Here is a 23,332-nt window from a genome sequence, read left to right as displayed (position 1 = left end):
TATTACTAAAGTCCCCAAATAATCATATCTCAAAAAATGGATTGCTCACATTGAAGAAGTGATTAGCTGGAATTTTTGAGGTTAATATATCTTGGATTCTCCCGTCTTCTGACAACCTCTCCCTGCAGCCCTCTTTGCAACGCCAGCTTGTGCTTATAATTATGCCAGCATCACTTTTGATTTAGGGACTCTGAGCCTTTGTCCTCGCTATAAACAACCAGTAAATGCATGAACTGTGCAGAAAGAGAAAAATAAATAAAAGGGCAACACACCAATATATGAATCAAGGCCACGTGACTGGAAGAAGAGAGCAAGTTTGCAGAGGGGCAAGTAGGTGGGACTTTCTCCCTGAACCACCAATGAGACTGGCAGGGAGCAGACTAGTAAACAACCTCCTGGTTGCCAGAATAAGACAATGAACCAATACAGGCAAGAATATTCACGCCTGGCACACTTCCAAGCCCTCTTTTATTTTTAAAAAGCAGTAAAAGAAAAAATATGTTCTTACACCAACAAAGACAACTAAAAAGGAGAAGAGAGCTAAATCAGTCAGTTGTTTAAAACCTAAAAAGTTTGAGTAAACAGGTACACCTCACTTGCTGTTCACATGGTCACACTGTAGGTGCCTAACATAGCTGTGGGTGGGGAACCTCAGGCCTGGGGCCAGATGAAACCCTATAGACTTCTCTGGCTGAACCTCAGGACTCTCCCCAGGCAACACCCATCACAGGCCCTGCTTCATACCCTTTGCCTGGCTGGAATGTGTCCTTGAACTCTGAGAATGCCTCTTGCTTGTCTTGACAGAGAATAGCAGGGTGGGTGTGTCAGTGTGTGTAGAAACTAGTTTATGGTATAAAGACAACATTTACATTTGTTGCTTGGCCCACATTTGCCTCTAGCCTCATTTGCCACTGGCATGTGGCCCTCAAGAAGCTTTCACAGATGGGAATGCAACCCTTTGTCTTTAAGAAGGTTTGCCACATCTGCTGTTAATAAGTGAAAACTCCACAAATAGGGTGCCACCACAAAGAAGGCTCCGACTTGTCCTGCACAGCTAGTACATTTCTTCATGGGTTTTGCTACTGAAGAACTTGTGCTTACATTCTATGCCACAATGATCAAGGATCCTACCAGACACTGTAAGAATATGTGTAAGCATGTGTGTAAGGGCTATTATGAGCGTATTATTTAAACCATTGCCATTTTCCTTAAGCCTGCTCAGAACACTGAGATACATTTAGGTCTCATAAAATTCTGCAAGGAGAGTGCCACCACATCTGGGCTCAACTGAAGTCCATGGTCCAATTGCAAAGCATTCAAACAAAAGTGCCAGACTCTTGCAGCAACAAGTATCAGAAAAATCTGTCTTCTTTTTTCTACAGCTTCCAATCAGGCACTAGAAACATCCCTGGAACTAGAGTTTTTTTATTTCCTGTTAATTGCTCAAGCCCTGAATTGCTTTCTTTTTCACTCACAGAAATGTCCAAACTGGCTTTAAATTCCACGCTATGGTCACCCTAGAGAAGTGAGCTCATCCTCTGTTGTATTTAAATCTGATCAAAGGGCAGATTTTTGTCTGCCACTCTTCAAGGTTTATTGTAAAACAATAATCTACTAAATGCATACCATCAGCCATTTTTATGCTGTCCTAGATTTCCTGTAACCATATCTAAAGATTCACATGCAGAGCATGATCCACTTTGGGTTCTGAGCCAGCGGCTCTGGAATCAATGGGCATTACACACAAATACTGTACTGCTGTGCAACTTCAACTCATTTCAGTGAGGGTTGCACAGAAAGGCATTCCTGGTGGGTTTCCACCTCCATCCTCAACTCCCAAGATGGAGAGAACTTTTCTTCACCATGTCTTTTAGGAATAAGACACAGACCAAAGGATTTCAATTAAAAGCATTTAGATTTAAGTCATCCATTAGGAAAGGTTTTCCTAACTGTCAGATCACTACAGCGATGGAACAGGCTGCCCAAGGAGGTTGTGAAATCACCTTCTCAAGCTCTGACTGAGTAATTTCCTTTGAAGGATAAAGTGAGCAGTGATGCAGACATTACCCAGATAAGAGGGAACCATCAAATTGTCCAGGAGCATTAGGATATTTTCCATATGGGTTTCCCTTCCTTTATGTGACCCAACATCCTCTTGGCATTTTTCAGTCACAGCTGCAGGTTGAGTAGAGTTCTTCCTTTAGTATTTGATTGTTCACAGCTATGCAAAGTATTTACGCTTTTCAGCTGTTCTTTCCTTTATGTGGATTCTAGGTTATTTTTGTAATGACAGCTCACTTTTAAGGAAATTCTTTCACTCACAGCTGCATTTTACTATACGCAAATCACAGGAAGGTTGACTCTGATTGGGGACCAAATTCTTCCAAGATTACGCTGCAAAAATTACTTCCAGGCCATGTTAAGCAATCTGGCACATGCCTAGAAGTAATTCTGTCAAATAATGGGCTCTAACAATGCCCCAAACCCAATATTCTGAAAGGACCAGAAGCCTTTCAATGTCCAACCTTCAGCCTAGAGCTAAATCTCAGAAGTGCACTATAGGCAGAATTAATAAACCAATATATGCAAATGTTATTAGCAAAACTAGTAATTCAGGTATCAGGTATTTGTTTATTTAAAGATTTACATTCCACTTGGCAGGACAATTGTCCTCCCAAGGCAGCATATAAAAGCAGTAATAGAACATATGCATTCAATCATATAAGTAATTCATTTAAAGTTAGCAGTAAAAGACAACTATTTTTTAAAAAAGAATTTAAAAAGATGATTAAAATAACAACATCTTAAGGATCCTTTTCTGAAAGCAAGTAAAAGTCACTTCATGGGCAGGGGGTGGGGGTCATATTCTGTAACTGTGGGATCACCACTGAAAAGGCCCTTTTCTTGATACCCATTAGCCTCTAATCTACAGTTCAGAAAATATAGTGTCCATAACTTATCATAAAGCTCAGGCAGCCTGATGCAGGTACAGGCAGTCTTTCACATAACCTGGACTTAAGACTTCAATCACTAAAGCCAGCACTTTAAATTTGGCCCCAAATGCAGGGGGTAAGTGGGTGCACACACACTTGCACATTCATACGAAACCTTCATTGCCCATTTGGTGCATTTGTGATCAGGCGCTTTAGCTTATGAAATCTCATCTTTCAATTAATCAAGGGTGACAGCCATTTGTGGCATCACACTGGCACGACAAAAACTTCTGCTTACCCTTCCTTTCCTCCTTCCGCAATCTCCCCAAATTCCCTCCAGAGAGCTGGGAGACCCTTTGGAGCAGATGGGGAGGAGAGGAAATCCTATCCACTGGCATGACAGTATTACACAAGCCCCACATTTTTTACAACCAGTCTCCCATAAGTAAAAGATCTGAGAACCACCGCAGTACTGGACATACTGATGAAGGGTTAGAAGAATACTTCTGAGTTGTATTGCTTCAGCGCTCAATATCTGTTAGTAAAACAGAGATGACATTCAAATCACACTTTCCGCCCATCTTGCCACGTGCTCCATGTCCCAAGCTATTATCTCACACATTTGTGTAGTGGAGTCTAGCTCTGCACGCTGTTACTACATGAATGTGTCAGTAAAAGCAACAAGAACACTTCATCTTTCTAACCATTGGAAGTCTTTTCCCATCGTGGCAACATACAATTTCCGGCTAATAAGAAGGTGCTGATTACCATCAGCTTATCTCACCAAAATGCCTTGCAGCACAGTCAATACTAAAGAGATAAATTATTAATTGTTCCAAGTAATTAAATTTATCAAATCCAAATAAATATTACTGGTATTTTATGTAACTGCTTTCAAGGCTCGGCCTCTGAAGGGACAGTATTGATCAAGCGAAGAAAGACAGATGTTTCCCCCGTTAGCAGCTGATGAGGTCTGGCTCTGCATTAATGTCAGAGAGAAGGCGCATGGCCAAGGGCCTCTGGTGAAGAGTAAACAGGCAGCGCACACAACCGCTTCACAGCGAAACAAATCAAATATTGAGAACATGCATTTAATATATACACATACCTAAGCCTCCCCCCTCCCTCGTGCCAAGCTTTGACCAAAATACTCGTTTATCTTGAATGCGTAGTACAATCCTAGCCCCCACCCCAGCCCCGTGCTCCGAAAAAGCAAGCACCACAGTAGATTGTACCTCATTAATCAGTGCTAAAAAAGTGCTCAGTTGGCTAGTAAATATTTAAAAGCCAGTGAGGGTGGATGTGTGAATCAATGGGAATGAAAGCTCCCTCTCCCCCTATTTCTTTTTAATTGGTCTGACCACCAATTTGTCTACAAGATCCTAGTTAGCAGGTAACAAGTAAAACTGCCGGCTGGAAGCCTTTCTTGGTGGAAGGTGTCCAGCTGTGAACTAAACAATTGCGCCACAGCATCTCCCAGTGCGCTCCCTGGCTCTGAGGCTGCTAAGAACTTTCTTTTATCCTACTGTTTTTGCCTCATTATCAAAGACTTAGCAGTCTAGAGTCCAGACCTCTTGCCTCATCCCATAGACTCAGGGCAAGAGCCCCAAAGCAGAACCCAAACACACACCTATTCTTTGCCAATGTTCTCTTTAGCAAGGGGGATAGGGTAGCAAGAAAACGTATCAACAAAATTGCCTGACAAAATGTATATTAACACAGAGGGAATATTAAGGTTAAATATAAAAGAAGTCCACATTCAGAGAGAACACAGATTTAAAGCCTTCATTCTATTCTAGGCTGGCAGCATGAAAGTCTACAGGAATAAATTTCTCCCCCCAAAAAGTGAGGGGAGATATGAAATTTGTGCACACATTTCAAATTCACTGGCACACAATATATTTGAATCATACAAAACTGCCCCTTTTTCAAAGTGACTACTACACCCCACTCTTCCCAAGAGGTCTAGATTGAGGAAGGGAAGATTGCTTTAGTTCAATTCTTTAAGGACTACAATGATCAGGTTTGGTCTTTTGAAAACCAAATTCAGCTGTTAATTTCTGATAATTAATTGTAGAAGCAAAAGATCTGTATAGAACTTGTAGTGATAACTGCTTTTCCCCCCTTCAAATTTCTCTAAACTCCTGATTGCCAGCACTTGGTTACTCTGCAAGCTTTAAAAGACTATTATCGAATTAAGGAAATTATCAGGAGTAGGAAAGAATACAGGACATTATCAGGGCACTTCCAAACAAATATGTTAATTTGTAAGATCTTCATTAAGCCAGAACTGGGGGAGCACTGGTTTTTTTATGATATTCAAGCAAATAATTTCCCTCACTATTATGCAGAAAACATCATGTTGATCTTAGATACAAAGCTGCCCCTTGCTTCTCCATTGCAACTAACTGCAGAAGAAAATCTGAACAAGCTGTTTAGAAAGAGGACTTAATCCAGGCAGTTAACAAATCCTCTCCCGATTGCTCCCCAGGGCTTCCATGTCTGCTCACCTTTGCGTATGTCACACTGCACACCATCTCCAAACCTTGTCAATCAAAAACAGAGGTGGGAGTGCTGGCACCAAAGCACATACTGGCAGAAATAACAGCCCAATAAAGCCAGCTTTTTCCAATCCAGGCCAACACTTAGAATCACAATCACTTGCAGAAGCTTTGGAAATGCCACACAAATATTGGTAAAGCCTCCAGGCTCCATGAGTGCCAGCAGCGTAGAGAAAACTATTAACCCTTGAAGACAGAGGCCCAATTAAGAGATTATGGATATAGAATGGCTGCAGGAACGACTGGGCACTAGTCAACTGATGTTAACTTAGCATTTTATTCCCCCATTCTATGCAGTTCTGCCCTGTGAATCTTGCCAGCGAAGCGAAGGATCCAATTACAAAGCAATGGCAGCCGTGCTACACTCCTAATGCATGAACTGGGACCTCAGACAAGGTTAAATGAGTGGTCAAAGGTCAATTCTCATCACCCAATATCTTTTCACCCAGTGATTCCCTAGCCAAAACAATGTTGATATTTAATAACAACATATCCCAGTAATGGAGGTAGATTTACCAATGACCAGTCTTGGCATATGACTATGGTCTTAAATTTTAGGCATCTCAAGATCTTTGAAGGGAGGGGAAATGGTCCTGGGCAAAAGACAAACTCTGTTAATGAAGTACTTCTAATAATATAGAACCCTTGCTGGTGGATGGGTTTTTTAATCTTTAGTTTTATAGTTGCATGAAAATAACCAAAAATATAAAATCTTGCTTACTATGTTGAGCATAAAATGAAGCTGATAAAGATGGTACAGGTTTGAGTTCAGAAGGAGGGACTCAAATAATTAATAGTCTAGGATCTCTGCAAAACTAAACCCAGGCCTCCCTAATAAGCCAAAGTCCCCGTCCATATTGGAGTATGATGAAGACTGTGGAAAACCTGGTGACCTTGCCAGAACATTTCACTTCAATGCTTTGGCCTGATTGAGACAGTTGTTTCAAATGAAAGTCTCATGCACTCTCCCATCTTTCCTCCCCCCCCCTTTTTTTTTAAAGGGAAGAAACTACAGTTTCCTCAGGTTTGGACAAAACAAGAAATTGCTTTCAATCTCATCTCCTCACTTGCAAAGAGGTGGGAAGACCATGTAAACCCAAGGCTCATGCTCAAAGCAAACAAACCATGGTTTGTTATTAAGGCTGAACCAAGCGATAGCCACTCACCTCCCTGCTGCTGCTGCAAGTAGCATTCCAAGGCATATCCCAAAGTTACACCAATTAACCTACTGTCAGCAACAGATTTCTCATATATGCACTGTAGCCAATTCGCTCTTCCTACTGTATTAGGAGTTCTGAGACATGTCATACAGCAAAGCCACAACCCTGACAACGCCATCAGTGATTAGCTTGCTCAGTAAGGGATCTGATTTGCAACCACTTGCTCACGAACCTTGTCCAAGGAGGGGAGCTTGACAACTGGCTGGTAGTTACTTAGATTTTCCGAATCCAGGGAGGGTTTCTTGAGGAATGATTTCACCATTGCCTCCTTCAAGAAGGCAGGGACCACCTCATCTTGCAAGGAGGCAGTAATCACCTGCCTGGCCCAGCCAGCCGAAACCCCCCCTGTTAGTTTTTATCAGCCAAGGGGAGCAAGAGTCCAGAGCGCAAATGGTCACCCTGATCAATCCAAGCACCTTGTCCACATCAACCCTTCCAAACGAAAACTCATCCAACACAACAGGTCTAGACAGTGCTCAGGATACCCTTTGAAATTCATATATTGTACTCGTGAACTCAAGATCCTACCAGCGGATGCAGGTGATTTTGTCCTCAAAATGCTTTGCAAGCAAGTCACAGTAAGTTACCATTGGTTCTATCACCTCCTTCAGGCCAGAATGCAAGAAGCTCTGCCTGACGGTTCAACAGGGATACAATGGAGATAGCAAAGTATGCCTTCTTTGCTGCCTTCACTGCCACTGTGTAGGCTCAATGATGAGCCCTCGCCAGTGTTAAGCTGCATTCAACTGGAGTTTTCCTCCACTCACATTCAAGCTATCTCCCATCTTGTTTCCTTACCCTAAGCTCTGGAGTATAACAGGGAGCCAAGCAAGCTCCACAAAGCAGGTACAATCATGTCAATAGCCCGAGCCATTCAGATGTTCCAGAGGTTGGCTGAGGCTTTGACAAGAGCACCAGTCATATCAGCTGGAAAATACCCCAGCGCTGACTGGAAACCCATTGGATCCATCAGCCTCTGAGGGTGGACCGTCCTAATAGATCCCCTGCCTCTGCACAGGGGAAAAGGTGCTGAAAGTCTAAATCTTAACAGGGATCTGACCACAACAAGGGACTTGTGTCAATATCCCCCACTTTCATGCATTGGGCCAATGACATGTTGGGACAGCCCCAGGGCTGTCATGGTGGCCATGAAGCCCTGAGCCACCCCAAAGCCAGTTACTTCAGCATGGATGTTGAAGTCCCTCAAAACTAGCAGTCTGGGAGTCCTCAACAAAATCTTTGAGACCAGCTCTGTCAGCTCAGGCTGGGAGACTGCTGGGCAGTGAGTGGGCCTAAGCTGCACCTAACACCTTTGCCTCGTTTATCTTTTATGAAAAAGAGCCATTATGTAAATGGGGGGGGGGAGGGGGAATGAAGCAACAGAATGGGGAAACAGAAAGTTATTTGACGAGTTAACATTGTAATATTAAAAATGCCCTCTGATTAACTTCAAAAGAGGCAGAAAGTTAGTTCCATGTCCCAACTGCTTCTTCTCATGAAGAATGCTGCAAAATCCATATGTCTAATTTTTATTTTAAAACTACTTGTGGGAACAGTGCAGTTTGCAGAAGACAGAGCTAGCTTGTGATCCATTTCCCAATGATTTTCCCAGGACTCTTCTCCTGGCTACATATTCTGCTGGGGTCCCATTATCAGGCATGATAACCTGACCTCAGATGGAAGCATAAGAGCGCAGAGACATAGTCAGAACAGTTGAGGCTTAAGGAGCAAAGAAGCAAGTTCAGCCATGCACAACTGGCACCTCTAGTGGGCCTCTAGTGCAAACACACAGCTATTATTTCTGAGACCAGCCAGAACCCACATTGATATTACAGCCCAGACTCCAATGGACCTTTAACAGCTTTAAAAGGAGAATAAATAGGAAATGAAAGCAATCAAGCATCCACACAGGGCAACAATGACCAACATAGTAGCCTACCCTCTGACTCCGCAGTGTGACACCTGCAGACTTGAAGTCCGGAAACTTGATGCCAGCAGTCTCTGGAACAGCCTAAAAGAGAAAAAGACAGCATATGTTGAGAAAAGGAAATGCAAAAGGATGTACAAAGACCACTCTCTGACAGAGAGGCAGCTATCAATGTCTGCACTAAGAAGGCCCTGCTAAGCAAGACTGGGGGAAACTATGGATTTTGAGAACTGCACCCATTAATTTTAATGCCTTTTGAATTGCCAAAGGTGGCTTTGATATGTTAAGATATCAACAATTTCTGCTGGTACAAATCTAGCCGTACTAGGAACGTACTAAAAATTATGGAGGCAAATTGCATCTAAAACAACCAGTGGGACATGGAAAGGGTTTCATAGCGCTAGACGAAACAAAATAGCACAAACTATACTGACATAACGTGTGACATTGTCCTTAAAAGCAGCACTACCCTAACAGCAGTCTCTTCTGGATTCTACTAGGCTAAAATCTACAGGGCCTCACACTAGCTAGGACTGTAAGAATGCTATTTAGGTCTCCAAAACCTCAATTAACTTCTGCATCTTTGTTTTGCCCAATTCCTGAAAACAGACTCCAACAGATAAAATTACTTTCATGAATCATTTTACACAAAGTTAGTCAACCACCACACTGATTTGTTCACTGGTTTAAAATCTGTTTGCTTTGATCCATTCTGAATTATTTTAGCCTCAATCTTTTTACTATGCTGCATAAAGTAGAATGCCCATTGCTACCTGAACAGTCTGAAGATAGGGACATTTCTAAAGCATAGTATGTCCCTATTTTCATGCGGAATATTGGAGGGTATGCCTTCTGGCCCCCAGCCCTAAAGCATTATAGCAATAGTCAATTAAATTCTTGCACAAGTGCAAGGATTAGCTCTAGCACAATGGGATTTCTTCCTTCTTCTTCCCTGTGAACCAAATCTGATCCAGAGGGTTGGGGGAACCCCCAGAACAGAATTTTGGACGCATCAAGAGAGAAAAGAACATTCAGTTGAGCAAAGGAAACCCTTGAACTGACAGAACATTCACCTTAACACTACACTGGATGCAACCTAATAGTCTTGACCTGTAGAACTCACAACACGCTAGTATAACTACAAACCTGGATATAAAGCAGGTTTTAAAACCCTGTGTGGTCCCAAGCGTGGATATATTTTGGAGTGCAACTCTGACATGCAAAATTATGACTTCTCAAAATCTTGAGAATCTAAGATTTGTTTAAGAGTATCTTTAAACTTTCCCCACCTGATCATTGCATGTTTTCTGTTCCATGTTTACGGCCAATAAACCAGGATTAGTATCACTTTCCATTAACTATTTAATCTCTGTACCATTTGTACTAAACAACTTTACTATTCTTGTTCTAGCTATTTGTTCCCTGCATGAACTTCATGCTGTGGGGAAATATACCCATCTCATAGTGCCTTGCATTTTTCACCAGGAATAATGTATTTCTCTTCTAGCCAAATATTTTCCCATTACAAGCTAAGCATGTAATTTATCCGCTGTTTAAACACTGCAGATTCACAAATGCTTCAATACAATAAATTCTTGGACAATTAAGCTATAAGTTTAAAAGCGTGTGTGCATATCCTCAGCAGAGGAAGAAAGAAACCCAACATAATAAGCTCTATTGCAGATCCCTTTATCTTTGCCTCCAAATAACATGGATCTTGCTTAATTAAAAGGGAGCTATAGTAATCCTAGGAAGCTGTTAAAGCTGACTGGAAGTCAGAAGACAGGGGGTGAGTTGGATACATATATGTTTGGATACATATATGCTTCTCAAAAGAAAAATTGTCACCAGTCCAACACATCATTCTATTGAACATTCATTTTTTTAAAAAAGCCTTTCCACCCAGAAATTTCAATATTGTAAAGCGATATACCATGGATCATCCATGAGACAACTGATATATTCTGTGAACCCAAGGAAATACTGATGACTAGTACAATAATCACTGAGATAATTCGCTGAGCAGGGAATTATCTCCCGTCATTTAGCAGCAAACTTTCTTACTTGTGTTTGGCCAAGACCTAACCTGTTGAAGCTATGCCATTTGATTTCCCACGTTGCAAACAAAGGAAAGCCCCCATTCACAGCCCAGGAAACTGTGTTGATTACAACAAATTAGTTATTCTATCCTTTTGGGACACTGGAGGGAAGATAATATGACAAAATCCCTTTATCATTTGGCCCTTCACCAAAGAGTCAAAATCTGTTGTGGGGGCTCTTTAGCCTGACACACACAGTATTAAAGAACACTTTATTGCAGTCCCTAGTTAATAAATTTAACCTAGTGCCTAGGGTGACCTGAAGCCAAAGCAAGAAAGATGGACTACCGTGATGGCAGCAGCAGGGGGTACAGATAAACTCTACACCGACTGGATCAGCAGCAATGCATCCTGGGACCTGCAGACTCCGCTCCATACTAAAGGCACTGATGCAACCAAACTTCTCCATGTTATTCTGTTCAAGAGAATCCTGGAGCAGTTTTGTGCATGCCCCTGCCATCTCACCTTGACAATTATCCGCCTAAACCCTAATGAAAATGAGGGACACACTAACTCCCTCCCACACTGCACAGTCTGTCTTCACCTCACATCAGAGCAATTAAACAGGTTGCTATCCCTCACACGCCAGCATGAGCTGTAAATGCTTCAACCTCAATTGACTCTTTGGTAAATGACTTCCCTTTGTTGAGATGATGCTGATACAGCCCTCAATTCAAATTCTTAGTTAAAATGCTTTTTTTTTTTTTTCAAAAACACACACACACGTTTCCCTGCTACAGTTGGTAATTGACTCCTAATGGACTCTGTCATGGTTGAAACAGCACTAGTGCAACAACAGAAGCTGCCTTCAGGAGCCCTGAGGTGCTTACCTATAGGCAGGCACAAGGGCCCCAGGCAATACTGGGGGAGACAGCCAAACACGCCTCAAGCATTTTGAGTGGCTATTTGATTCCACATGCTGCATGGCATGGAACAATCTGGCTGACGAAGAGGCAAAGGGAAACTGAAACCACAAACCTTCAGGGCAGCCCAACCCAAGTCAGCAGAGCAGTCCTAACAAGCAGTAAGCCTGTAGTGACACAAAGTGGTGCAAACTTTTTTTCCTTTCCTTTTTTAAGTGTGTAGTGGCTTCTTCCTACTCATCTCACTCCTTACAGCCATCGGAAAGGCAGAGTCCTTTCCCCAGAAACTGCATGGAGTCAATGCGGTAATTCCACAGTGTATTCTAAATAAAACACAGTGCTAGACATTTCATATATTATTAAGATATTCCGTTGTTCCACCACTCACAACATGTAAATCATATTGTGGTCTAATATTTCATAGAATGAGTGAGAAGTTCACAACTGAACATAGGAAAGGTAGAGGCAAAGAGGCATTTCATTTACATTGGTATTTTTTGTGCACCACCTTGGTGTTCTGTGTGTGGTTGTATATAATTTTTGGTTTATAAATAAATGAGTGTCAATGCTGCTCCTTATGTTATCCATTTACACCTACCATCTTGACGTTTTAGGAAGGCATAAAAACACTTGTTCTAGGATAGGGCAGGAACATCAACTAAAGATCATTCTCTTTTAACATTTCAAAAATATTGGCTTAACCCTAGATTGGAAGAGCTTCAATTCCTCTGCAAGCCTGTCAATTATGCCAGTCCCAGAAACTCTGGGAAACCCGAGAAGGGAGTCTGACCACTACCTCATCCTGTAATTGTAATTTTTTTAGAAGAAACCAGCTGAAAAATGTGCTTCTTTCAAATTTCCCTAATCTCCCCTTGTGTTGCTATGCTGCATGGCACAAAGAAGAGCAAGTTCCTTGCTGTGTATTCACTAACCACTGAACTGCTTGGTCTCTGAGAGGGCTTTGCATGAGTCCAGTTTCTCTCCTTCCTAGTGCAACACTTTCAAGTCCTTCCAGCTTAACCAAAATCCCTCTGCAGCTTGCAATATGATTGAAACCCAACTTTTCTCCACACCCCAAGAGATATGAGGGTCTAAAAAGAAACAAACAAAAACACAGAAACAATGCTTATATGGCAAGGACCGGCACACCACCCCTCACTCCCTGCCCCAGGCCGTGGCAGACAAATGGCAAGGTAGAGCCCTAACAAAGAGGGCAGGCACAAGATATTTACAGGCTTCTCCGTCTCTTTCTTCTGTGGCAGCTTCTTCTTGGGTGCCTTGCGCTCTGCACGTCTTTGTTCAGTGGTGGTGTCAGCGGCGGTGATGAGTTTCTGCAAGTCTTGTGTTCGCTTCTCCCTCTCTTTCTTCCTGGCTTCGATTTTCCGCAGCTCCTGGATTAGATATTCCTCCTCTGCCACCTACAGGTGAAACGGAAACATGACTGGAAAAGCAATCCAAAGGGGCCACTTAATGGCAACAGATGTGCTTCTGGCCTGGGTTTCACCTGCCCTGTGGTCTTCTGGGAGCCAAGTAATATACTACTAGAGAGACAAAAGCAGCAACAAATAGTACAATGTTCTCACCCAAGCAATTTTTAAAGGCTCATGAAGCCGTGAAACACTAGATTCCACAGCCAATCAGATTCCAAAGCTCTCACTATGTATATAGCAGGCTATAGTATATAGATTCTACGTTGTTAATGTCACTATCTCATTGTCTCTCTTTTCGTATCTCCTGCCTATATAAGGGCTCTTCACAGTCTCACTTTCTTCCACCACACATAATTTACAAGTCCCTTCCTTTCCTTTCTTGACCCCTTCCCCCATTTTCAGCACACAGGCTGCCCTAGCTATACCCTCACAGATACTCCTGCTCACTTTGTTTCATTTCCTCAGAAATATGAATGTTTATTAACATTCTCAGCCAATACCAGATCAGGCAGTTGCTGCCAGCACCTTCACCACCAAACTACGAGCTACAAAATACAAACTACAAGTTACAAAATGATGGTGTGTCCAGGGTGTTTCATGAAAGCAACTGATTTTCTCCAGGTAATGCAAGTACCCATACAGTAGTGCACACATGTCCAAAATCCGTTTTGGCGACCTAATCCGGCCTGCCTAAAAAAGCTCAACAACTTCAATCCCTCACAGCCCTTCACTTCATCAAATCTGGCCCTCTTTGAAAAAAGTGTGGACACCACTGCATTACGGAAAAGAAAAATATGCTAAATGCATTGTCTGAAATCCAGAGATAGAACTTGACAAGCACTACGCTTCTATCCTTCTCAGACAAAAATCAAATAAAACGTATTTTAACACACTTTGTTTTCTAGTAGTTATTCCATTATTCACAGTGATCACTTAATATGTGTATGCCCATTACTTGATAAATCACGCTTAAAGGATGGCAGGTGCACCTACTACTACCTCCAACAGGAGTCACATTAGCAGCCCTGAAGGGCCCTGGGGAGTACCCAGAAATGACGAGCTATTGCTACAGATCCAGTGTAAGATAATGTGAGGCCAGGCTGCCTTGCAACGTTTCCTGGCATTACCTGCTCTGGTGTCCGATTATATAGCCTCTCTAGCTGTTCTTTCCGGCGCCTTTCATGGCCAGCATCAAAAACAGGGATTTTCAAGTCAGTGCCTGGGGTAGCACGGATGTTGGCCAGCTTGGCACAGATGTGATAGTAGCGCTCCTTTAAATCTTCCACCGACCGCTTCTAAGGAGAAAACAAGGATACAACTGAGCTTAAGGAAATCTAACACCATGAAAAAATAGCTTAAAGTTATGCAACATGAACAAAGCATCAGAGAAATGTTAGGAAAATGATTGTAATCAGCGCCAATGAGTGAACTCTATCACAGGAAATAGTTATATTTATTTCCAGTATCTGCACAGCATCCAATAACTTATCGCTTTCTGGGCAGTAGTATCCAGGCCTAGGTATCACAAGACGGTGGTCCCATGCTACAAACAAGGCTTTGTTGCTCTTCATTCAATAATCACAAATCAAGACAGGACTGCATATTCTGGGATCTTCCCTCACCAATACAATTTTATTAAAAATATAGCCATTCTCCAAAATCCTCTGTTCCATGTCCCCTGATTCCATGGCAACATCTTCACTAACACTCTCCATCTCACTTAATCAGTTACTCAGCAGTAGAAACCCTACAATTATTTTTCTAGCTTAATCAACTTAGTTCTTCTCCTTGCACATGACATCAGGTGTTGGGCAAGTAAGGGTGGGGATTCAAAGGAGCTACTGGGAGCTTAAAGGGGGTTGCTGATTGTTCCTTTGCTGGAGTAAGGGAGGCGCCCAACCAGAGGGCCCAGGGCTGAATAAAGGAGCACACCCAAACTGCAAACGTGTCTACAGGGAGAGTACAACTCCATCCAGCACAGCCTTTTGACTGACCAGGAGCACCTCTGTTTTGTGTGGATTAAGTTTCTATTTGTTCACTCTCATCCAGTCCATCACTGATGACAGACACTGGTTTAGAATCAAGACAGCTTCCTTGAATTTAGGTGGAAAGGAGAAATAGAGCAGGGCGTCAACAGCATACTGGTGACACTGAACTTCAACGTTCCAGACAACCTCTCCCAGCAGTTTCATGTAAATGTTAAAGAGCATGGGGGACAGAACACAACCTTGAGAGACCCCAAAGGTCAACAGCCAATGTGTCAAACAGGAGTCCTCCAGCACCACCTTCTAGATTCACCCCTCCAAGAAGAAACAAAGCCATTGTAAAACAGTGGCTCCAAGCTGCATTCCAACAAGGCATCCCAGGTTGGTATTGAAAGCCACTGAAAAGTCCAGCATAACCAAAAGGGACACACTCCCCCTGTCCAACTCCTGGCATGTCATCCACCAAGGCAACCAAAGCCATCTCTCTCCCATAACCAGGCCTGAAACCAGATGGAAATAGATCTAGATAATCTGTCTCATACATGATCTAAGATGCCAACACACACTCCAGATACCTTGCCTCCTAGGGTGGACCATCTTAATCACATCCACACACCCACTAAAGTTATGAGCTCCAGCGAGTCCATGACAGTGGAACTAACAGAAAGTTCCTCCACGCTAAGATCAACATAATCCGATCCAGCACAGAAAACCAAGTCCAGAATGTGCCCTGCAGCATGGGTAGGGCCAGATTACTTAGGACAGACTCATGGTTGTCATGGCAGCCATGAAAACCTGAGCCAGTTCTGACAAGGCATCAGCACAAATGTTGAAGTTCTCCAGCACAACAAGCTGAGAGGAGTCCAACACCAAGACTACCCCTGCTAGAAATGAGACTGCTGAGTGACAGGGTGGGTAGTACACCAACAGAATCCGTATTCTGTCCTAGCCATCCCACCTTCAAATACACACTGTTGAGATGCCCCTCAGAGCTTAACAACCCAGCTTTCCCTTGCTTTTGTAAGTCTCTTACCCAACACAGCTGGTGCTTATAATGTTTCACACAAAACTTCAGGAAGAGAATTCAGGAACCCTTAACAGGCATGTATTATTTTAACCAGCACACTGCATAGTCCATGTCTGCAGATCCTTAAACTGGAAATAAGTTTTATTCAACAAACTGCACCATGGCAACTTCACTGTAGACTGTATTAGCTGACAGGCGCTTACTTTGAACTGCTGGTGGTCATAACGGTCATGAATGACCACAAAGCGAAGATCAAACCGTCTGGATAAGTCAAAGAGGTGGTCTGTTTCAGCTTTGGTCCAAGCATCATCATGAAGGTACATCTGATACTCCTGTTCTGAGTAAATTGGAATTTGCACTGTCTGCAGAAGGAAAGAACAGGCTGAGAAGGCTCACACAACATGCTCCCCCTCATGCAGGATTGTTTCATCTAGCAAGATTACTTTGAGGTAAAACAAACCCATGATTTCACAGCAAAGAAATCCAGTTGCCCCAATCACAAGTATCTTCAAAATGTAAACTTTATTTCCCACATCCCATCTTCGCTGCCACCCAAATGATACAGTGGGGGCCGCTAGCTCCATCCATTAGTTTTATCTGTTACTCAATTCTGGGCCCCCAATGTTTAAGGGGCAGAGGAGGCTGAGCACACAGCCGAATGTGGCACAGCTTTAGTGGCCAGTTCCTTCAGAGCACTCGGCCTCCTCCAGACGATGCAACATTGCACATGCATTACGTGTGTGATGTCACACGTGGCGGGCCCCCTCAATCTTTGGGGCAACTGCACCTTTACTCGATGCTATCTCCTTAGACTAAAGATATGAACAGCCACAGATGTGTTCCCAGTTGATAATCTACTTTTTCTGCTTTCAACATAACACAGGGGGAAGATGTACACGTGATTATCACATCTGAGGAATGTGCCTCTCTCCTAACACAACCTCCACTCGGGGCACTACATCAGAAGTATAAAAAGCAGACGTGCAAAGCTTGTTCAGGCATCCAACAAATGTTCAATTCTACCATGGGGGCGCCAACTCTACTGAAAAGAATTTCAGTTTCTGTTGTCACAGTATAATAAAGTTTGCAATGCTCCTGGTCCAATCTGACCTCACATAATTTTGTGTGTTTGTGTGTGTGTTCACACCTGCACACTCCTAAGTGAAAAGTTGCTAACTTTTCGTGACTTTTCCATGCTAGCTTTAACTTGTGGCTTTGAGGCACAACCCAATGTTACTTAGATGCCTTCCAAATCAGGACTTTCAGTGTGGACACTGATAAGTAGCAACAGTGCACATGCCCCACAGGTCTCAAGTATTTAAAAAATTTAAAGAATACTGCAGAGTTTAATGTCCTGTGATACCAGAATCAGTCTTACATTTCTGAAGTTGATATGGGAATTAACCCTAGAGATAGCAAGTGAAAGAAAGAGGGTATTTGGAGATATCCTTTGAGATACTTTGGCACAAATTTCTCCACCCACTCCCATTTCACAAGCCCTGTTCAAGCCTTCATACTTTGTTGAATCTGGCGAAAGGGTAATCCTTGCCCTCTTCTGCTGCCCTCCTCCAGTGGTAAAACATGGCCCCATCCTTCCTAGCAGGGTTGGTGAAAGGCATCCACTTCCAAGGCCGCACTTTCTTAGATCCCAGCTTTGCCTTAACTGTGCGGTAGCCCTGCGTTGTGTCACTTGGAAGAAGGGGAGGTGCATCCCTGAAACAAAGACAAGGTACAAATTAATGGAACCTACTGTCTGCATGAGGCTCATTTTGCATATTTAATCCCCTTCTATGATCTCTGAGGAATGCTTAAAGATCAGTGTAAAGCCAGGGCAATTCTGTATACTGTAGATTGATCTTACACACTCAGCGCACAACCCAAAGCTCCACAGACCAAAGAGGATCATAATTTATATTAGTCTCTTAAGTGAACATAGGCCAGTGAGGTACAGAGTCTGCAATGTCCCCACCTCCACCCCCGTTATTTAGCCTGGATGTGCATTGGCTAGTAGCAGCTCTGCTTGCTAAAGGTAAAAACACTATCGAAAGCTGGAGAAAGTAAATTTTCAAGAACAGACTTGTCAAGGCTTTCACCTGCCAAATACCTAGGAGACGAGAGGCTGGTTTATGGAAAACACCAACTATCCAGGTAACAAAACTTACTTTTTATCAGAGTACAGCAGTGCATAGACCTCCCGGTGCATTCCTTCTGGTCTCTTAAATGTGAGGGTCTCTGATGACTTCTTGGATTTTTTCTGAAAAATAAGGTTTTTATCAAAGGCTGTGCAATCTTAACACCAAAATTATGTGGGAGCATAAACATCAGCCTCTGTTTATTCTGATTTTTACATCTGACAGATTGCATCTGTTCTCCCCTATGCAATGCCTCAAAACATCACAATCCAGCTTTATTGATCTAACTTTAGTCAAGCTTAAACTCTCGGTACAAAAACACATGAGCAGCAAGAGGATGTTGTTTGTATTTCGCTTCCCTGCAAAGTCTTCACTTTCTACTTTACTCATAGTTCTCAAAATGCAGGAACATTCTGGAGGTGGGGATTAAGAGGACAGCACAATTTCTATTTGATGACAGACAATACCTGCAGGGCCAACCAGACCTCCCAAAGTTCCGCAGACAAACCAACTTTCCCTAATTCTCCCATCCCTCCACATTTCTGTCATTCTGCTGCAGGTGTGATTCTCTTTTATACTCAACAATGTAAACAATGCTGCAAATATAAACAGGAAGCAGCAAAAAGCAAGAGAGAAGCCCTTCAGTGAATATAGCCTGAGAGGTTTCCTGAGACCCTGCAAATCCTAGTGTAAAGAATATTATTCAAAATGTAAATATCATTAACAAAAGTAGAATGGATGGATATTTTTCTTATGCCCAAAAAGGACATTCAAATTATGCATCCCAGCTTTATGCTGTATATAGATGAAACAAAATTGAAATAAGTGATACCACATTGCTTTCACCAGCAGGTACAGAGATATTAATTTCTTTAGACACTCAAATGCAGATCTATAGGGACAGCACAGAATGAGGATGCTGAAAAAATGTGTTATATTTCAAAAAAGAAAAAGAATCTGGTCTTTTATTTCTATTTTTTTAAGAGGAATGTAGTCTCACAACTTGTTCAAGAATAGGGTAAACAATATTGCTGTATGCAGCAATCATGCTGGCAAGATCCAAAAGAAGATGATCATGTTGCATGCATATAGCTTAGAATTACAAGCGCAAAGCTTCTCCTCCTCCTATCCCCTTTCCTCATCCCTTTTGTACCTTATCAGAATTGATGATATCTTTTTTATTAATAGTTCCTATGTTCTCAGATTCTGTGCCCCCCAGTTCCAATATATCCCGGACATCAGCTCCTGTAGTCATTTTGTCACCTGAAATAAAAAGCAAGGCATAATTAAAAATTAAGTGAAAACCAAAAGGATACAGACTAGCCTTCACAAAATTAGCTGCGAAATTTGTTGATTCCCTCTACATACAACAGACTGCTTGTTACTTACTTACTTAGGAATTAATTTTCTCTTCTCCATACAGTTAACTTACAGAAAATACAAGCACCTGCAACAGTCTTGGCAGGCACATGAAACTTCTATACCCATGGGACTAATGACCAGAGCTTTATTTATTACATCTATGTAATCTAGCCAAACCAAAATTTATAAATTTTAGTAGATTACACACATGCCTGGTGTCAAACTTGATGAGCAAGAGTTAAATAAAAGAGCTCCTTTGCATCCACGGTCCAATATATAATGGTATCCAGGCCCAGACACGACATAAAATAGAAAAAGAAGTTGAATAAGAAATCATAACAAAACAATTCTGTTTATAAAATTCTGTTTATATAAACAACTATTCTAAAATATGGAGGTAGACAAGCATTAGGAAGGGGATACTGGCCTGGTTTGCATGTCACATTAAACCATAGTTTAAAACAAACTATAGTTTAAAGTGAACAAGTGCCAAGGGTGTAACCAAGGGGGGTAGCTGCCCCCTCTAAATCAGTAAAAATACATAGCTGAGGCCTCCGCCCACCACAAAAATCCTGGCTACATCCATGACAAGTGCTCAAACATTCTCACAGCATTCCTACTGTTCCTGCTGCACTGCAGACAAAACAAGTCAGGGTTTGGCTAGTTATGTGATCCAAAGCTGGGCTCGTGGCTTGTTCCTCTCCAAACAAAACATGAGTGGGTGACCACAACAAATCTTAGGTACACTCATGCTTTGTGTAGAGCCATATCCATAGCACAGCACTGGTAGAAATGGGGTAGGAGTGCTATGGGAACTTTTGTCCATTTGCACCAGGATGCTGCTCATTCATATTAAACCATTACTTGTTGTAAGCTATGGTATAATGAGATGTGCAAAGTGGGCCACTGAAATATACGTGGACAAACCTTAATCCCTGTTATTAAAAACGGGCCTAAAGATATCCCACACAATAACACAGGCTTTATTTGCTGCTTTGTCCACTCCTGCAGTCACTTGATGACATTGGACCTGAAAGCTATAGCAGTTCCCAGAGCAGGTTTCTGCCTGCCCTCTTGTCTTCTGCCCAAGCCACTGTGAACAACGGGGCTGCAGAGGAGGCAGTGTCTCTGCCCATCTGCCCTCTCCCACTACTGCCTGGCTGCAGTTTAGATTGCCCCGCTGCTCCCTGATAAGAATGTCAAAGTGCAATCCTAACTACAGTGGTACCTTGGGTTAAGTACTTAATTCGTCCCGGAGGTCCGTTCTTAACCTGAAACTGTTCTTAACCTGAAGCACCACTTTAGCTAATGGGGCCTCTTGCTGCCGCCGCGCCACTGAAGCACGATTTCTGTTCTCATCCTGAAGCAAAGTTCTTAACCTGAGGTAATATTTCTGGGTTAGCGGAGTCTGTAACCTGAAGTGTATGTAACCTGAAGTGTATGTAACCTGAGGTACCACTGTATGTCTACCCAGACAGAAGTCCTCCTAAACTCAATGGAGCTTACTCCCAAGCATGTGGGGCTGGGACCAGGGGCACCGACTTATAAAAAATATTGGGGGGGGGCGGGGGCCCATACCGACTTATAAAAAATATTGGGGGGGGGCCCAAGACCTCCAAACCGCTGCTGCTGGGGGAACGAAAGGGGCGAGCCCCGGGCTGCCCCGACCTTAAGTGAACCTGTGAGGGCCCGCCCTTTGCGGCAGCCGATTGGCTGCTGCCGCGGGCGGTGAATATTAATGAGCTAGGGGGAATCCCCGCTTCTTGCGGGGCTGACACCATGACACCAGCCCCGCGAGATTGTTGATGGGTCGAGAGCCCGCAACCCCACCCCCTCTCTAGATCGGGAGTGGCTTTGTTTTAACTCATTACTGAATGTATTTTAAAAGGTAACTATTGTCAAACAAGGAAAATAAAAAATACCAACATAATTTTGTGATTTTACAAAGCATAATATAACTAATAATTTTCTTAAATTATTGGGGGGGCAGAGCCCCCCCAAACGAATTTTTGAGGGGGCTCGGGCCCCCTCAGGCCCCATGGAGTCGGCGCCTATGGCTGGGACAGCAGCCTTAGTTGGAATTCGGGAGTTCAATCTTCGGCCTGAATTGTTGCATTATGAATGGAACAATATTTCTAGAATAGTATTGAGATAGCGTTACATTTCGACAAATATATGTTTTTCATGATGTTTTGGCGTGGACTTTTTCTTATGGTAGCTCTGGAGTTCCGGAGCCCCAAGGGAAAAGACACCGGATACTAATGAAAGATACACCCCCCAGCTCTCCTCCACATACGCTGCAGCCCGCTCAAATGTCCCCAGGCTCCCCAAACCGTATATATCAAGTTTCCCGCTCTTCACGGTTTCTTACTCAGTCCCAACTCCCAGCGTATCCCCCACGCACATTCCCATTTCCCTTCCCCCGTACCTCACGCTTTCCTTTCACGCGCTACCAACCCTAAACCAGCAGCAGCGGACACCGGTTGTGCAGCGCCGATACGGGAATCCCAATACTACTTCCGGTCCCCGTTTATCCGAGAATCGTTTCCCACTTGGGTCCGAACGTGCAACACCAATTGTGGCTCGGCTAGCGTCAAGAGTTCGAACTTGCTGATTCCGTTTCCCCGTTTGAAGTGGAAAAAACTTTCTAAAATTTTGACGATAAAGTACAGGGTGGAGAGTAGCCGTAAAACTAATATCACTAAAGTAGAATGCAGATGGCGATTGCTTTGTTTGCGTCAAATTCTGATGCGATTTTCACTATACAAACATGGCAAACAGAGGCATCGCCCCTCAGTCGATGTCAGAGCATCGCTACTAAAAAGTAAGGCTGCCTGTATGTTGAAGCTACATTTTACAATATAGGTAAAAGCAGGGAATGCTACTGCGCCTGTAACATCTTACAGCATGTTTTCCGTCCTCCCCTTAAGGCACGCTGCATAAATTCTTAAACTGGATGATCGCCATAACGGTTTTCCTTTTTAAAAAAAGTTAGGAATTTTAGTACAATATTTATTCCCACAAGTGATCTGGAACACATCCAGTCTGATTTAAACAGACAAAACAATTTATCCCCCAGTATCTGTGTTAAAGGCAAAGGATGTGATGAGAGCTGTAGTCCATCAAAGGAGAAGAAAAATCCAAGGGAGGAGGACAAACCCCCTGGAAAATCTATGCAATAATTTGAAGAGACAGTGGTTAACTGAGAGAGGGGAGGAGGGCAGACTCCTCACAGAGTCTATGCAGTAATTTGCATCCGACTTCTGCAATTGGGCACTCCTGGATCCAGTGCTTTAGGTTACTGAATGGCTGTTGTAGCCAGGACTACTTTTGCCCAGCTGTTATCATGCCAGCTGCACTGATTTCTGGAAAAAGCAAAACTGTGTTCTATATAGGGCTGCTTTCAAAAAGCATCCCAAAAATGCAGCTGGTTCAAACTGAAGTTATGAGGCTTTTGATGAGAGTCAGTTTAATGGCGTATCATGTCACTCTGATTTTATTCCAACTTTACTGACTGCCAGTTCTTTTCCAGGTGTAATTAAAAGTGCAGGGTGGGAAATAGAGGAGCATCCTCTGTAAAGTAGGACACATAGCCACCAGGAGTGCCAACTTGAATAAAATAGGGGGGTCCGGGTAAGCCCCTCCCCACATAATCAATCACAAGACATGAGACACACACACCATTTGAATGGCAATGCCCATCAACTTGGCAGGGAGCCCCTGAAATATTTTAGGGGGGCACGAAGAGACCTCAGCCCCTAGGAGTTGGCTCCTATGATGGCTACCCTATCAA

At 43.0% G+C, this 23,332-nt stretch overlaps 1 protein-coding gene across 2 annotated transcripts in view; it reads right to left on the bottom strand.

The window, feature by feature from the left end:
* The window catches only part of DMAP1 (DNA methyltransferase 1 associated protein 1), a 34,810-nt gene extending 12,645 nt beyond the window's left edge, over positions 1–22,165 (bottom strand). Inside the window, exons 1-8 of one of the 2 annotated variants that reach the window (XM_081865545.1) lie at positions 21,968–22,165; positions 19,331–19,440; positions 18,208–18,299; positions 17,563–17,758; positions 16,249–16,407; positions 14,161–14,328; positions 12,836–13,021; positions 8,654–8,725 (exon numbers count right to left, since the gene is read on the bottom strand). In XM_081865545.1, the coding sequence (XP_081721671.1) occupies positions 8,654–8,725; positions 12,836–13,021; positions 14,161–14,328; positions 16,249–16,407; positions 17,563–17,758; positions 18,208–18,299; positions 19,331–19,432 (975 nt within the window). In that variant the 5' untranslated portion in view covers positions 19,433–19,440; positions 21,968–22,165. The remainder of the gene's footprint in view (positions 1–8,653; positions 8,726–12,835; positions 13,022–14,160; positions 14,329–16,248; positions 16,408–17,562; positions 17,759–18,207; positions 18,300–19,330; positions 19,441–21,967) is intronic. The other variant, XM_081865546.1, reaches the window with a different exon arrangement.
* Between the last annotated feature and the right edge of the window lie 1,167 nt (positions 22,166–23,332).

The sequence above is a fragment of the Podarcis erhardii genome, assembly GCF_964252035.2.
Source record: "Podarcis erhardii genome assembly, chromosome: 6".
NCBI classification, from domain to species: Eukaryota; Metazoa; Chordata; class Lepidosauria; order Squamata; family Lacertidae; genus Podarcis; species Podarcis erhardii.
This window is presented reverse-complemented; position numbering and strand designations above follow the sequence as displayed.